The 14,708-nt window shown below is 50.0% G+C and overlaps 1 protein-coding gene across 1 annotated transcript in view; it reads left to right on the forward strand.

Annotated features, from left to right (window-relative positions):
• The window catches only part of LOC139257513 (protein kinase C and casein kinase II substrate protein 3-like), a 32,577-nt gene extending 18,469 nt beyond the window's left edge, over positions 1 to 14,108 (forward strand). The window contains exons 5-7 of the mRNA XM_070874511.1: positions 4,861 to 4,994; positions 6,856 to 7,016; positions 12,258 to 14,108. Of these exons, the coding sequence (XP_070730612.1) occupies positions 4,861 to 4,994; positions 6,856 to 7,016; positions 12,258 to 12,373 (411 nt within the window). The 3' untranslated portion in view covers positions 12,374 to 14,108. The remainder of the gene's footprint in view (positions 1 to 4,860; positions 4,995 to 6,855; positions 7,017 to 12,257) is intronic.
• Positions 14,109 to 14,708: the final 600 nt, after the last annotated feature.

Genomic DNA, 14,708 nt, shown 5'->3' on the forward strand with positions numbered 1-14,708 from the left:
CTCTTTGCTCGTGTATTCTAAGAACATAAGAACCCTCGAACCTGCTCCGCCATTCAATGAGATGACGGCTGATCTTCTACCTCAACTCCAATTTCCTGCACTATCCCCTTATCCCTCAATTCCCTCAGCTAATAGAACAAACTATCCCGTATACCTTTTTAACCACCTTATCTACCTGGCCTGCTACCTTCAGGGATCTGTGGACGTGCACTCCGAGGTCCCTTTGTTCCTCGACACTTCTCCGTGTCCTACCATTTAACGTATATTCCCTTGCCTTGTTAGCCCTCCTCAAATGCATTACCTCTGGATTAAAATCCATTTGCCACTGTTCTGCCCACCTGACCAGTACATTGATATCTTCCTGCAGTCCGCAGCTTTCTTCTTCATTATCAACCACACAGCCTATTTTAGTGTCATCTGCAGACTTCTTGATCATATCCCCAACATTCAAGTCTAGATCATTGATATATTCCACAAAAAGCTAGAGACCCAGCACTGAGCCCTGAGGAACCCCACTGGAAACATCCTTCCAGTCACAAAACACCCATCAACTATTACCCTTTGCTTACTGCCTCGGAGACAATTTTGGATCCAACTTGCCACTTTGCCCTGGATCCCATGGACTTTTACTTTCGTGACCAGTCTGCCATGTGGGACCTTATCAAAAGCTTTGCTACAATCCATATACACTGCATCGTACACACTGCCCTCATCGACCCTCCTGGTTACCTCCTCAAAAAATGCAATCAAGTTAGTCAGACACAATCTTCCCTGAACAAATCTGTGCTGACTGTACTTGATTAATTTGTGTCTGTCTAAGTGAAGATTTATCCTGTCCCTCAGGATTGTTTCCAATAATTTTCCCACCACTGATGTTAAGCTGACTGGCATGTAATTACTCGGTCTATCCCTTTCTCCCTTTTTAAACACAGGTACAATGTTAACAGTCCTCCAGTCCTCTGGCCCACATCTATAGCCAGAGAGGACTGGAAAATGATGGTCAGAGCCTCTGTTATTTCCTAGCTTGCTTCTCTCAACAGCCTGGGGTACATTTCATCCGGGATTAGTTTGGGATTGATACAGGACTATGGGGAGAGAGCGGGGCAGTGGATTAGTTTGGGATTGATACAGGGTGATGGGGAGAGAGCGGGGCAGTGGGATTAGTTTGGGGATTGATACAGGGCTATAGGGAGAGAGTGGGACAGTGGGATTAAGAACATAAGAAATAGGAGCAGGAGTAGGCCATTTAGCCCCTCGAGCCTGCTCCGCCATTCAATAAGATCTGATCATGGACTCAGCTCCACTTCCCTGCCCGCTCCCCAGAACCCTTCCCTTATCACTCAAAAATCTGTCTATCTCTGCCTTAAATATATTCAATGACCCAGCCTCCACAGCTCTCTGGGACAGAGAATTCCACAGATTTACAACCCTCAGAAGAAATTCCTCCTCATCTCAGTCTTAAATGGAAGGCCGCTTATTCTGAGACGATGTCCCCTAGTTTTAGTTTCCCCTATGAGTGGAAATCTCTTTACATCCACCTTGCCAAGCCCCCTCATTATCTTACACGTTTCGATAAGATCACCTCTCATTTTTCTGAACTCCAATGTGTGTAGGCCAAACCTACTCAACCTATGCTCATAAATCTCTGGAATCAACCTAGTGAACCTTCTCTGAACTACCTCCAATGCAAATATATCTTTCCTTAAATACGGAGACCAAAACTGTACGCAGTACTCCAGGTGTGGCCTCACCAATACCCTGTACAGTTGTAGCAGGACTTCCCTGCTTTTATACTCTATCCCCCTTGCAATAAAGGCCAACATTCCATTTGCCTTCCTGATCACTTGCTGTACCTGCATACTAACTTTTTGTGTTTCATGTACAAGGACCCCAGGTCTCTCTGTACTGCAACACTTTGCAATTTTTCTCCATTTAAATTATAATTTGCTTTTCTATTTTTTCTGCCAAAGTTGATAACCTCATATTTTCCCACATTATACTCCATCTGACAAATTTCTGCCCAATCACTGAGCCTGTCTATATCCTTTCGCAGATTTTTTGTGTCCTCCTCACAATTTGCTTTCCTATCCATCTTTATATCATCAGCAAACTTGGCTACATTACACTCGGTCCCTTCATCCAAGTCATTAATATGGATTGTAAATAGTTCATGCCCCAGCACTGATCCCTGTGGCACCCCACTAGTTACTGAGTGCCAACCTGAAAATGATCCATTTATCCCGACTCTCTGTTTTCTGTTAGTTAGCCAATCCTCTATCCATGCTAATATATTGCCCCCAACCCTGTGAACTTTTATCTTGTGCAGTAATCTTTTATGTTTCACCTTTTCGAATGCCTTCTGGAAATCCAAATACACCACATTCACTGGTTCCCCTTTATTCACCCTGTTCGTTACATCCTCAAAGAACTCCAGCAAATTTGTCAAACATGATTTCTCTTTCATGAAACCATGTTGCCTCTGTTTGATTGAATTATGCTTTTCCAAATGTCCTGCTACTGCTTCCTTAATAATGGACTCCAACATTTTCCCAACGACAGATGTTAGGCTAACTGGTCTATAGTTTCCTGCTTTTTGTCTGCCTCCTTTTTTAAATAGTGGTGTTAGATTTGCGGTTTTCCAATCCGCTGGGACTGCCCCAGAATCCAGGGAATTTTGGTAAATTACAACCAATGCATCCACAATCTCTGCAGCCACTTCTTTTGGGACCCTAGGATGCAGGTCATCAGGTCCAAGGGACTTGACGGCCTTTAGTCCCATTAGTTTACCGAGTACTACTTCTTTAGTGATAGTGATTGTATTAAGTTCCCCCCCTCGTATAGCCCCTTGATTAACCACTATTGGGATGTTTTTAGTGTCTTCTACCGTGAAGACCGACACAAAATATTTATTCAACGTCTCTGACATTTCCCTGTTTGGGATTGATACAAGGCTATGGGGAGAGAGTGGGACAAAGGGATTAGTTTGGGATTGATATCGGGCTATGGGAAGAGAGTGGGGCAGTGGGATTAGTTTGGGATTGATATCGGGCTATGGGAAGAGAGTGGGGCAGTGGGATTAGTTTGGGGATTGATACAGGGCTATGGGGAGAGAGTGGGGCAGTGGGATTAGTTTAGGATTGATACAGGGCTATGGGGAGAGAGCGGGGCAGTGGGATTAGTTTGGATTGCTGTACAAAAAGGCCAGGACTCAAATGGATGGGCCAAATAACCTCCGAGGCAAACTATCCCTCCTCGTCCTTCTCGACCTGTCTGCAGCCTTTGACACGGTTGACCACTTCATCCTCCTCCAACACCTCTCCACCATCGTCCAGCTGGGTGGGACTGCACTCGCCTGGTTCCATTCTTATCCATCTAATCGTAGCTAGAGAATCTCCTGCAACGGCTTCTCTTCCCACTCCTGCATCGTTACCTCAGGTGTCCCCCAAGGATCTGTCCTTGGCCCCTCCTATTTCTCATCTACATGTTGCCCCTTGGCGACATCATCCGGAAACACAGCGTCAGTTTCCACATGTACACTGATAACACCCAGCTCTACCTCACCCCCACTTCTCTCAACCCCTCCACAGTCTCTAAACTGTCAGACTGCTAATCCCACATACAGTACTGTGTGAGCAGAAATTTTCTCCAATTCAATATTGGGAAGACCAAAGCCATTGTCTTTGGTCCCTGCCACAAACTGCGTTCCCTAGACACTGACTCCATCCCTTTCCCTAGTATCTGTCTTTGACCCTGAAATGAGCTTTCGATCACATACCCACAGCATAACTAAGACCACCGACCTCCGTAGCATCGCCCGTCTCTGCCCTTGCATCAGCTGATATGGTACTGAAGCCTGTATCCCTGCCTTTGTTACTTCTAGACTTAACTACTCCAACTCACTCCTGGCTGGTCTCCCACATTCTACCCGACGTAAACCAGAGGTGATCCAAAACTCGATGCCCGTGCCCTAACTCGCGCCAAGTCCCTCTCACCCATCACCCCCTGTGCTCACTGACCTACATTGGCTCCCGGTTAAGCAACACCTTGATTTCAAAATTCTCTTACAAATCCCTCCATGGCCCTCACCCCTCCCAATCTCTGTAATCTCCTCCAGCCCCAGAAACCCCCGAGATGTCTGCGCTCCTCTAATTCTGGCCTCTTGAGCATCCCTGATTATAATCGCTCCACTGTTGGTGGCCGTGCCTTCTGTTGCCTGGGCCCCAAGCTCAGGAACTCCCTCCCTAAACCTCTCCGCCTCTCTACCTCTCTTCCTCCTTTTAAGGGGCTCCTTAAAACCTACCTCTTTGACCAAACTTTTGGTCACCTGCCCTAATTTCTCCTATGTAACTTGGTGTCAAATATTTTTAATTTATAATGCTCCTGTGAAGCGCCTTGGGACGTTTCACGACAATAAATACAAGTAGTTGTTGTTCTGTTCTACAAACACCTCGGGCACTGTCGGCATGGTGATCCATGCCAGTGTTGGGAGATGAACAAACAGCCTGGCTTGTTGTTGGGCAGCTGTTTGCACACAGCCTCGCCCCAGCCACAGCTATGTGGCACTTTATGTAGTGTGTGCTGCAAGGCACCAATAGGTGAGCTGTTCTCCTGTAATCTCTGTGGGTGATTGAGAATTGGAACCCATCATCACCTGGACGGTTAAACATTTTATTGTAATGACTTGTACAATGTGCTGGCCTCCTGCCCTTTGACCCCCCCGGCCCCCTGACCCCCCTGCCCTCTGACCCCCCCCGCCCTCTGACCCCCGGCTCCCTGCCCTCTGATCCCCTTCCCCACCTGCTAAGATTTCTGCCCCCTGAATTCTGACTCCCTTCTGACTTGTTTTTCTGCCTTTGACAGGAATGGGCTCCCGAGGCCACCCGAGCCATTCATCGCAAGGAGAAGTGTGGCCAAGTGAGAGAGGAAGTGACTCTCACCAACATCATCCCGTCCCGTGACACCATGCCTCACTCTCACTCCCCGCTGCGGGACAGGTATGGATCTCTGGGACCAAACTCCGTCCCGTCCCGTCCCGTGACACCGTGTCCCACTCCCCGCGGGACACTATGGAGCTCTGGGACCAAACTCCGTCCCGTCCCATCCCGTCCCGTGACACCGTGTCCCACTCCCCGCTGGACAGTATGGAGCTCTGGGACCAAACTCCGTCCCGTCCCATCCCGTCCCGTGACACCGTGTCCCACTCCCCGCTGGACAGTATGGAGCTCTGGGACCAAACTCCGTCCCGTCCCGTCCCGTGACACCGTGTCCCTCTCCCCGTGGGACAATATGGATCTCTGGGACCAAACTCCGTCCCGTCCCGTGACACCGTGTCCCACTCCCCGCGGGACAGTATGGAGCTCTGGGACCAAACTCTGGCCAGGCGGGTGTGAGTTGCAAGTGCTTCGTCTGCTGGCACTTGGTGACAGCACAGCTGAAATGCTGGAGGGGACCATGAGATCACCTCAGCTCGCCAAATAACAACATAAGACATAGGAGCAGGAGTCGGCCACCTGGCCCCTCGAGCCTACTCTGCCATTCAATACCATCATGGTTGATCTGATCATGGACTCCGCTCCACTTCCCTGTCCGCTCCCCATAACCCTTTACTCCCTTATCGCTCAAAAATCTGTCTATCTCCGCCTTAAATATATTCAATGACCCAGCCTCCACAGCTCTCTCAGGCAATGGATTCCACAGATTTACAGAAATCCCTCCTCATCTCAGTTTTAAATGGGCGGCCCCTTATTCCAAGATCGTACCCTCTAGTTTTAGTCTCCCCCATCAGTGGAAACTTCCTCTCTGCATCCACCTTGTCAAGCCCCCTCATAACCTTATATATTTCGATAAGATCACCTCTCATTCTTCTGAATTCCAATGAGTGGAGGCCCAACCTACTCGATCTTTCCTCATAAGTCAACCCCCGAATCCTCGGAATCAACCGAGTTAACCTTCTCTGAACTGCCTCCAAAGCAAGTATGTCCTTTCGTAAATCTTCTTCCCTCGCTCCCCTGGGTGGTCTCTCTCTAGCCCCCTCACTCCACTCCCAGTGATAGCCAGCTTCACCAAGAAACTATCTCGGGGGTCTGTACCCCCGCCCTCTGCTCCCAGCCTGTCACAGGAGCCTGTCTCCATGTGCTGTCTCTCTGGGACCATTGCTGCCCCTCCCGTACCCCCTGCCCCTCCCGTACCTGTCCCCCTCGACATTTACGACACTGCATTTAGTCTGCACCCCCCCCGAATTTTTCTCTGTTACAAAACTGCTGCTGATACACAATACGGTAATCGGTGGCAAAATATAGTCTGTGGGGGGCGGGGGGGGGGGTCTGCAGGAGGCAGTGTGAGACCCATATCTCACGGTTACAGAGCCACCAGTGCACTGGGTGACTGACCACCCCCGTTACAGCCCGGAGGTGAACATCGCTCCCCACCCCCATTCCCCCACCCCCATTCCCCCACCCTCCCACGTCCCCTCCCACACCCCCCTCCCCCTACGTCCCCCATACCCTCCACCCTCCCCCACCCCCCCCATACCCCCCACTCTCCCTTCCCCCGTCCCCCCACACACCCCTCCCCCACCCCCCCCGTACCCCCCACGGCCACCTATCGCTCCATCCCTCTCTCTCTGTCGTCCTCTCTCTCCCTCCCCTTACCTTTCTCTCATCCTCTCTCCCCCTCCGCCTCTCTGTCTCACTCTCTCTCTACCTCCCTATCTTTTTCTCTGTCTCCTCTCTCTCACTGTCTCCCCCTCTCTTTCTCTCCCTCTCTCTCTCTTTTTCTCTCTCCCTCTCGCTCTCTCTGCCTCCCTCTCTCTCTCTCCGTCACCCCCCTCCCACTAATCTGTCTCTTGTCCCACAGTGAATTTAAAGATTACTCATCTGACTGGTCTGAGGACGACAGCCCCAGGAAGTGTGTGTCTGCGCTGGGCTCTGAGGATGATGGGAAGGTAGCAGCAGTCAGGGTGCGAGCGCTGTATGATTACGCGGGGCAGGAGGCTGACGAGCTAAGCTTTTCTGCAGGTATTGACACACTAACACACATTGGTCTTGTTGCGCAGTGCTGCATGTATGGCTGCAGCTGCTCTGCATGTTCCTGTAGTGTTAGCCTTGCAATCCATCTCCCACAGCTACACACGCTCACCACCAAAACACGCAGCCGCAGATAGCCGTCCAAAATAATGGAAAATCCACACAGCACAGAGCCACCTGACCAGGCCTGCACTGCCCTTGCAGAGAAACAGGCCATTGGGCCCATCAACTGTGTGCCAGAGATTCTCTCCACAGGAGCCACACAATCTAATCCCTCACTCCCCACACCCTGTATTCTCCCCCCCCCCCCATTCTAATCCCACTCTCCCCTCACTCCCTGCACCCTGTAATATCCCCCCATTCTAATCCCACTCTCCCCTCACTCCCCACACCCTGTAATATCCCTCCCCAGTCTAACCCCACTCCCCGCACCCTGTAATAGCCCCCCCATTCTAATCCCACTCTCCTCTCACTCCCCACACCCTGTAATATCCCACCCATTCTAATCCCACTCTCCCCATACCCTGTAATATCCCACCCAGTCTAACCCCACGTGCCAAGCATTGCTTGTGTATATCAATGTCTCTCTCTAGTAGTGCATGTGTCTCCGTGCTCAAAACAGTGAGACACACACACTGCTACAGAGGGGCATCGATATACCAGTAGTGCCTGTGTCTCGCATGTAACATCTTTCTCCACCCGCTGATGGTGCCGCTGGTCCCTGGCGATGCCTGTGCCCGGTGTCCCTGGCAGTACCTCGGGGAGTCGCTGGTCCCTAGTGGTGCCCGTGTCTGGGCTCACTGGCAGTGTCCGTGTCTGGGCTCACTGGCGATGTCCATGTCTGGGCTCACTGGCGATGTCCGTGTCTGGGCTCACTGGCGATGCCCGTGTCTGGGCTCACTGGCAGTGTCCGTGTCTGGGCTCATTGGCAGTGCCTGTGTCTGGGCTCACTGGCAGTGCCCGTGTCTGGGCTCACTGGCGATGTCCGTGTCTGGAGTCGCTGCCGGTGCCCATGGCGGTGCTCGTGTCTGTGCCTTGTGCTGTCGTTCCTTCTTCCACTGGCTCTCAGGCTGAATATAGAAACATAGAAAATAGGTGCAGGAGTAGGCCATTCGGCCCTTCGAGCCTGCACCGCCATTCAATGAGTTCATGGCTGAACATGCAACTTCAGTACCCCATTCCTGCTTTCTCACCATACCCCTTGATCCCCCTAGTAGTAAGGACTACATCTAACTCCTTTTTGAATATATTTAGTGAATTGGCCTCAACAACTTTCTGTGGTAGAGAATTCCACAGGTTCACCACTCTCTGGGTGAAGAAGTTTCTCCTCATCTCGGTCCTAAATGGCTTACCCCTTATCCTTAGACTGTGACCCCTGGTTCTGGACTTCCCCAACATTGGGAACATTCTTCCTGCATCTAACCTGTCCAATCCCATCAGAATTTTAAACGTTTCTATGAGATCCCCTCTCATTCTTCTGAACTCCAGTAAATACAAGCCCAGTGATCCAGTCTTTCTTGATATGTCAGTCCCGCCATCCCGGGAATCAGTCTGGTGAACCTTCGCTGCACTCCCTCAATAGCAAGAATGTCTTTCCTCAAGTTAGGAGACCAAAACTGTACACAATACTCCAGGTGTGGCCTCACCAAGGCCCTGTACAACTGTAGCAATACCTCCCTGCCCCTGTACTCAAATCCCCTCGCTATCAAGGCCAACATGCCATTTGCTTTCTTAACCGCCTGCTGTACCTGCATGCCAACCTTCAATGACTGATGTACCATGACACCCAGGTCTCATTGCACCTCCCCTTTTCCTAATCTGTCACCTTTCAGATAATAATCTGTCTCTCTGTTTTTACCACCAAAGTGGATAACCTCACATTTATCCACATTATACTGCATCTGCCATGCATTTGCCCACTCACCTAACCTATCCAAGTCACTCTGCAGCCTCATAGCATCCTCCTCGCAGCTCACACTGCCACCCAACTTAGTGTCATCCACAAATTTGGAGATACTACATTTAATCCCCTCGTCTAAATCATTAATGTACAATGTAAACAGCTGGGGCCCCAGCACAGAACCTTGCGGTACCCCACTAGTTACTGCCTGCCATTCTGAAAAGTATCCATTTACTCCTACTCTTTGCTTCCTGTCTGCCAACCAGTTCTCAATCCACGCCAGCACACTACCCCCAATCCCATGTGCTTTAACTTTGCACATTAATCTGCTGTGTGGGACCTTGTCGAAAGCCTTCTGAAAGTCCAAATACACCACATCAACTGGTTCTCCCTTGTCCACTCTACTGGAAACATCCTCAAAAAATTCCAAAAGATTTGTCAAGCATGATTTCCCTTTCACAAATCCATGCTGACTTGGACCTATCATGTCACCTCTTTCCAAATGCGCTGCTATGACATCCTTAATAATTGATTCCATCATTTTACCCACTACCGATGTCAGGCTGACAGGTCTATAATTCCCTGTTTTCTCTCCCTCCTTTTTTAAAAAGTGGGGTTACATTGGCTACCCTCCACTCCATAGGAACTGATCCAGAGTCTATGGAATGTTGGAAAATGACTGTCAATGCATCCACTATTTCCAAGGCCACCTCCTTAAGTACTCTGGGATGCGGACCATCAGGCCCTGGGGATTTATCGGCCTTCAATCCCATCAATTTCCCCAACACAATTTCCCGACTAATAAGGATTTCCCTCTGTTCCTCCTTCTTATTAGACCCTCTGACCCCTTTTCTATCCGGAAGGTTGTTTGTGTCCTCCTTAGTGAATACCGAACCAAAGTACTTGTTCAATTGGTCTGCCATTTCTTTGTTCCCTGTTATGACTTCCCCTGATTCTGACTGCAGGGGACCTACGTTTGTCTTTACTAACCTTTTTCTCTTTACATATCTATCGAAGCTTTTGCAGTCCGTCTTAATGTTCCCTGCAAGCTTCCTCTCGTACTCTCTTTTCCCTGTCCTAATCAAACCCTTTGTCCTCCTCTGCCGAGTTCTAAATTTCTCCCAGTCCCCGGGTTCGCTGCTTTTTCTGGCCAATTTGTATGCCACTTCCTTGGCTTTAATACTATCTCTGATTTCCCTTGATAGCCACGGTTGAGCCACCTTCCCTTTTTTATTTTTACGCCAGACAGGGATGTACAATTGTTGTCGTTCATCCATGCGGTCTCTAAATGTCTGCCATTGCCCATCCACAGTCAACCCCTTAAGTATCATTAGCCAATCTATCTTAGCCAATTCATGCCTCATACCTTCAAAGTTACCCTTCTTTAAGTTCTGGACCATGGTCTCTGAATTAACTGTTTCATTCTCCATCCTAATGTAGAATTCCACCATATTATGGTCACTCTTCCCCAAGGGGCCTCGCACAACGAGATTGCTAATTAATCCTCTCTCATTACACAACACCCAGTCTAAGATGGCCTACCCCTAGTTGGTTCCTCGACATATTGGTCTAGAAAACCATCCCTTATGCACTCCAGGAAATCCTCCTCCACTGTATTGCTTCCAGTTTGGTTAGCCCAATCTATATGCATATTAAAGTCACCCATTATAACTGCTGCACCTTTATTGCATGCACCCCTAATTTCCTGTTTGATGCCCTCACCAACATCACTACTACTGTTTGGAGGTCTGTACACAACTCCCACTAACGTTTTTTGCCCTTTGATGTTCTGCAGCTCTACCCATATAGATTCCACATCATCCAAGCTAATGTCCTTCCTAACTATTGCATTAATCTCCTCTTTAACCAGCAATGCTACCCCTCCTTTTCCTTTTATTCTATCCTTCCTGAATGCACCTCAGTGCAGCCAAACCCAGCAGACACTCTGCAATGGCCCACTCCCCCACCTGTTTGAACTGGACTCCCTGCTGTCTGATTGGCCATTCTGGGATCTTCTGAAATGTCGACTGGGACCTCTCCATTTGTTCCCTGTTTGGTGCCTCTTTGATTTGCAAGCATTAATTATTGACATTTTGAAAGCCCTTCACTTTGTTGAGACACAAAGAACGTTGTGAGTCACCTGTGTACAAGCAGCTGACTTGGGCCCAAAGCTAGGCAAGGATACAATCCCTGCACTACAGCACAGGAGAAGGGCATTTGTCCCATCAGACCTGTGATGGTGTTGCTTTCTGACAGGAGCTCTCTAATCCAATCCCGATTGCTTCTTCAAAGATTCCAACACATTGCCTCCAGTCGATGACCCAGGAGTCAATTCCAAGGGTTGCTCACACTCTGTGAGGAAGAATTTCCTGATATCAGTTCTACATTTAGCCCTCACTTGTTTGAACCACTGTCCACTTGTCCTACTCCCAAAGCTTCATTTAAAGTCATATTTCTGATCCCTCTATAACATCACCTCTCAGATATCTTTCCAGCCCCAAGTCTTTCCCCAGCCTCCTGGCTCATCCCTGCACCGCCTCCAGTGGTTGAATATCTCTCGTGTCTGAGACCTGATCCGGAGCCGGTATTCAATGACCAATCCTACCAGAGCCCTGTACAGTTGGACCGGGACTTCCTGACTTGTATTATACTGCTATTGTAGCTCAACGTCCTATTGGCTTGGCTGATCACTGCTGCGTATTGATTGGACGTGTTGAGTTGCTGCGCATCGATTGGCCGTGTTGAGGGAGAGTTTTCGCTTTGGGTGCAATCGGCAGTTTTGACAAGTGTTTTTTTTTATCCCTCTCAAGTTTCTGCTCTCAATTATTTGCATATCGCGAGCATAAAATCTGCCACGACCCAGCGCAATTGAACTCTGAATGGCCTCATTCAGCAGCAGTTAGAATTGGTGGATTTCCCGGGTCACCACCTTCCCTCAGGGAAACAAATACATCACACGCTGTCCCTATAAATCTGTTCCCGCTGACTGCACTGTCAGCGACAGCACAGGAGTGCTAGCTCGATAAAACAATTGCAGTCTCTCGCGGGGGGCGGGGGAGGATTCTGTTCGGATCATCAGTGGTTCACCGTACCATGGTTCGATGGGGAGGTGAGGGTCTGGTTGCATTAGCAGTAAACCATGGAGTGTGCCAGCTTTTCACCATCCTCTGGCACTTTTCATGATCATTTACACTTGCTTGTCAGCTCACAAATCACTGGGTTCATTGAGTTCACTTTGCCATCTGGTCGCGGTGGGGTTTGACCTCCTGGGTTGCTGGGCCACCAGGGGACCGAAGCCTAGTTACCATCTCTTCTCTCGTCTTGTCCCACAGGTGAAGAGTTAATGAAGATCGGTGAAGAGGATGAACAGGGCTGGTGTAAGGGTCAACTGGACAGTGGACAAGCCGGCCTGTACCCTGCCAACTATGCAGTGCTTGTGGACTCCTGACAATCGCTTCCCATGGTCCCCGGCACTGTGCAACCCTCAACCCTTCCCACTCTCGCCATCACTTGCTGATTTCTCTTCTTATTTTTTTCCCCCTCCCTCCGCTTATTTTATCTTTTGAATGAAGGATTAGACAGATACACTACAGTTAAGCACTTGAGTTTGTTAATCACGGGGGCTGGTTTGCTTTACTTGAGTCCCCTTGGTTATTTGTTCTGTCTAACCAGTTGCCTGAGCGAGCAGTATAGAAGCTTCTAGAATGAACTGAGCAGTATTTATAATTAATAAATGTTTCAGGTAGGGACTCTCAGAATCATGACTTTCATTCAGGTTCCCTGGTTATTGACGGGGCCCGAGGCCGTGGTTATTGACGGGGCCCGAGGCCCTGGTTATTGACGGGGCCCGAGGCCCTGGTTATTGACGGGGCCCGAGGCCCTGGTTATTGAAGGACCCTGAGGCCCTGGTTATTGAAGGACCCTGAGGCCCTGGTTATTGAAGGACCCTGAGGCCCTGGTTATTGAAGGACCCTGAGGCCCTACTTATTGAAGGACCCTGAGGCCCTGCTTATTGAAGGACCCTGAGGCCCTGCTTATTGAAGGACCCTGAGGCCCTGCTTATTGAAGGACCCTGAGGCCCTGATTATTGAAGGACCCTGAGGCCCTGGTTATTGAAGGACCCCGAGGCCCTGCTTATTGAAGGACCCCGAGGCCCTGGTTATTGACGGAGCCCGAGGCCCTGGTTATTGACGGAGCCCGAGGCCCTGGTTATTGACGGAGCCCGAGGCCCTGGTTATTGACGGAGCCCGAGACCCTGGTTATTGACGGAGCCCGAGGCCCTGGTTATTGAAGGAGCCCGATGCCCTGGTTATTGAAGGACCCTGAGGCCCTGATTATTGAAGGACCCTGAGGCCCTGGTTATTGACGGGGCCCGAGGCCCTGGTTATTGACGGAGCCCGAGGCCCTGGTTATTGAAGGAGCCCGATGCCCTGGTTATTGAAGGACCCTGAGGCCCTGATTATTGAAGGACCCTGAGGCCCTGGTTATTGACGGGGCCCGAGGCCCTGGTTATTGACGGAGCCCGAGGCCCTGGTTATTGACGGAGCCCGAGGCCCTGGTTATTGAAGGACCCTGAGGCCCTGCTTATTGACGGAGCCTGAGGCCCTGGTTATTGAAGGACCCTGGGGCCCTGGTTATTGACAGGGCCCGAGGCCCTGGTTATTGACGGAGCCCGAGGCTCTGGTTATTGAAGGAGCCCGATGCCCTGGTTATTGACGGAGCCCGAGGCCCTGGTTATTGAAGGACCCCGAGGCCCTGGTTATTGACAGGGCCCGAGGCCCTGGTTATTGACGGAGCCCGATGCCCTGGTTATTGAAGGACCCTGAGGCCCTGGTTATTGAAGGACCCTGAGGCCCTGGTTATTGAAGGACCCTGAGGCCCTGATTATTGAAGGACCCTGAGGCTCTGGTTATTGAAGGAGCCTGAGCCAGTCCTGGGATGAGGTCCTGGTTTTCTGACAGAGTTCTGGGGCTGGTTACCTCCTTGGACTGTACCATGTTCAATCTTTTCTCTGGAGAATGGAGACCAGTCACAGCACAATAGACATCTGGGATAGATGCAGCTCAATTTTGTTCAATGGAGAACAGAAGACGTTTCATGACTGAGATAGGAAAGGCTGCATTTTAATTAACCTTGTATGTATCTGGCAGGAGAATCTGTAAAATAAATTATTAGAGATCGCACGGTGACTTGACTCGATTCATTCTGGCTCCAGGGCCACTGGCTCTGTAGTGTTTATAATTTCACAGGTGTTTAAGATTAGTGTGTGAGGCCTGTGACACTATCAACGACTCAGCCTATATATCTACCCCGTGCTGTACCTGCCCTGGGAGTGTTTGATGGGACAGTGCAGAGGGAGCTTTACTCTGTATCTAATCCCGTGCTGTACCTGCCCTGGTAGTGTTTGATGGGACAGTGCAGAGGGAGCTTTACTCTGTAACTAACCCGTGCTGTACCTGCCCTGGGAGTGTTTGATGGGACAGTGCAGAGGGAGCTTTACTCTGTAACTAACCCATGCTGTACCTGCCCTGGGAGTGTTTGATGGGACAGTGCAGAGGGAGCTTTACTCTGTAACTAACCCATGCTGTACCTGCCCTGGGAGTGTGTGATGGGACAGTGTAGAGGGAGTCGAGGCTCAACCTACTCAACCTTTCCTCATAAGTCACCCCTCATCCCTGGAATCAACCTCATGAACCTTCTCTGATCTGCCTCCAAAGCAAGTATATCCTTTCGTAAATATGGAAACCAAAACTGCACGCAGTATTCCAGGTGTGGCCTCACCA

The sequence above is a fragment of the Pristiophorus japonicus genome, unplaced genomic scaffold, assembly GCF_044704955.1.
Source record: "Pristiophorus japonicus isolate sPriJap1 unplaced genomic scaffold, sPriJap1.hap1 HAP1_SCAFFOLD_857, whole genome shotgun sequence".
Classification (NCBI taxonomy): domain Eukaryota; kingdom Metazoa; phylum Chordata; class Chondrichthyes; family Pristiophoridae; genus Pristiophorus; species Pristiophorus japonicus.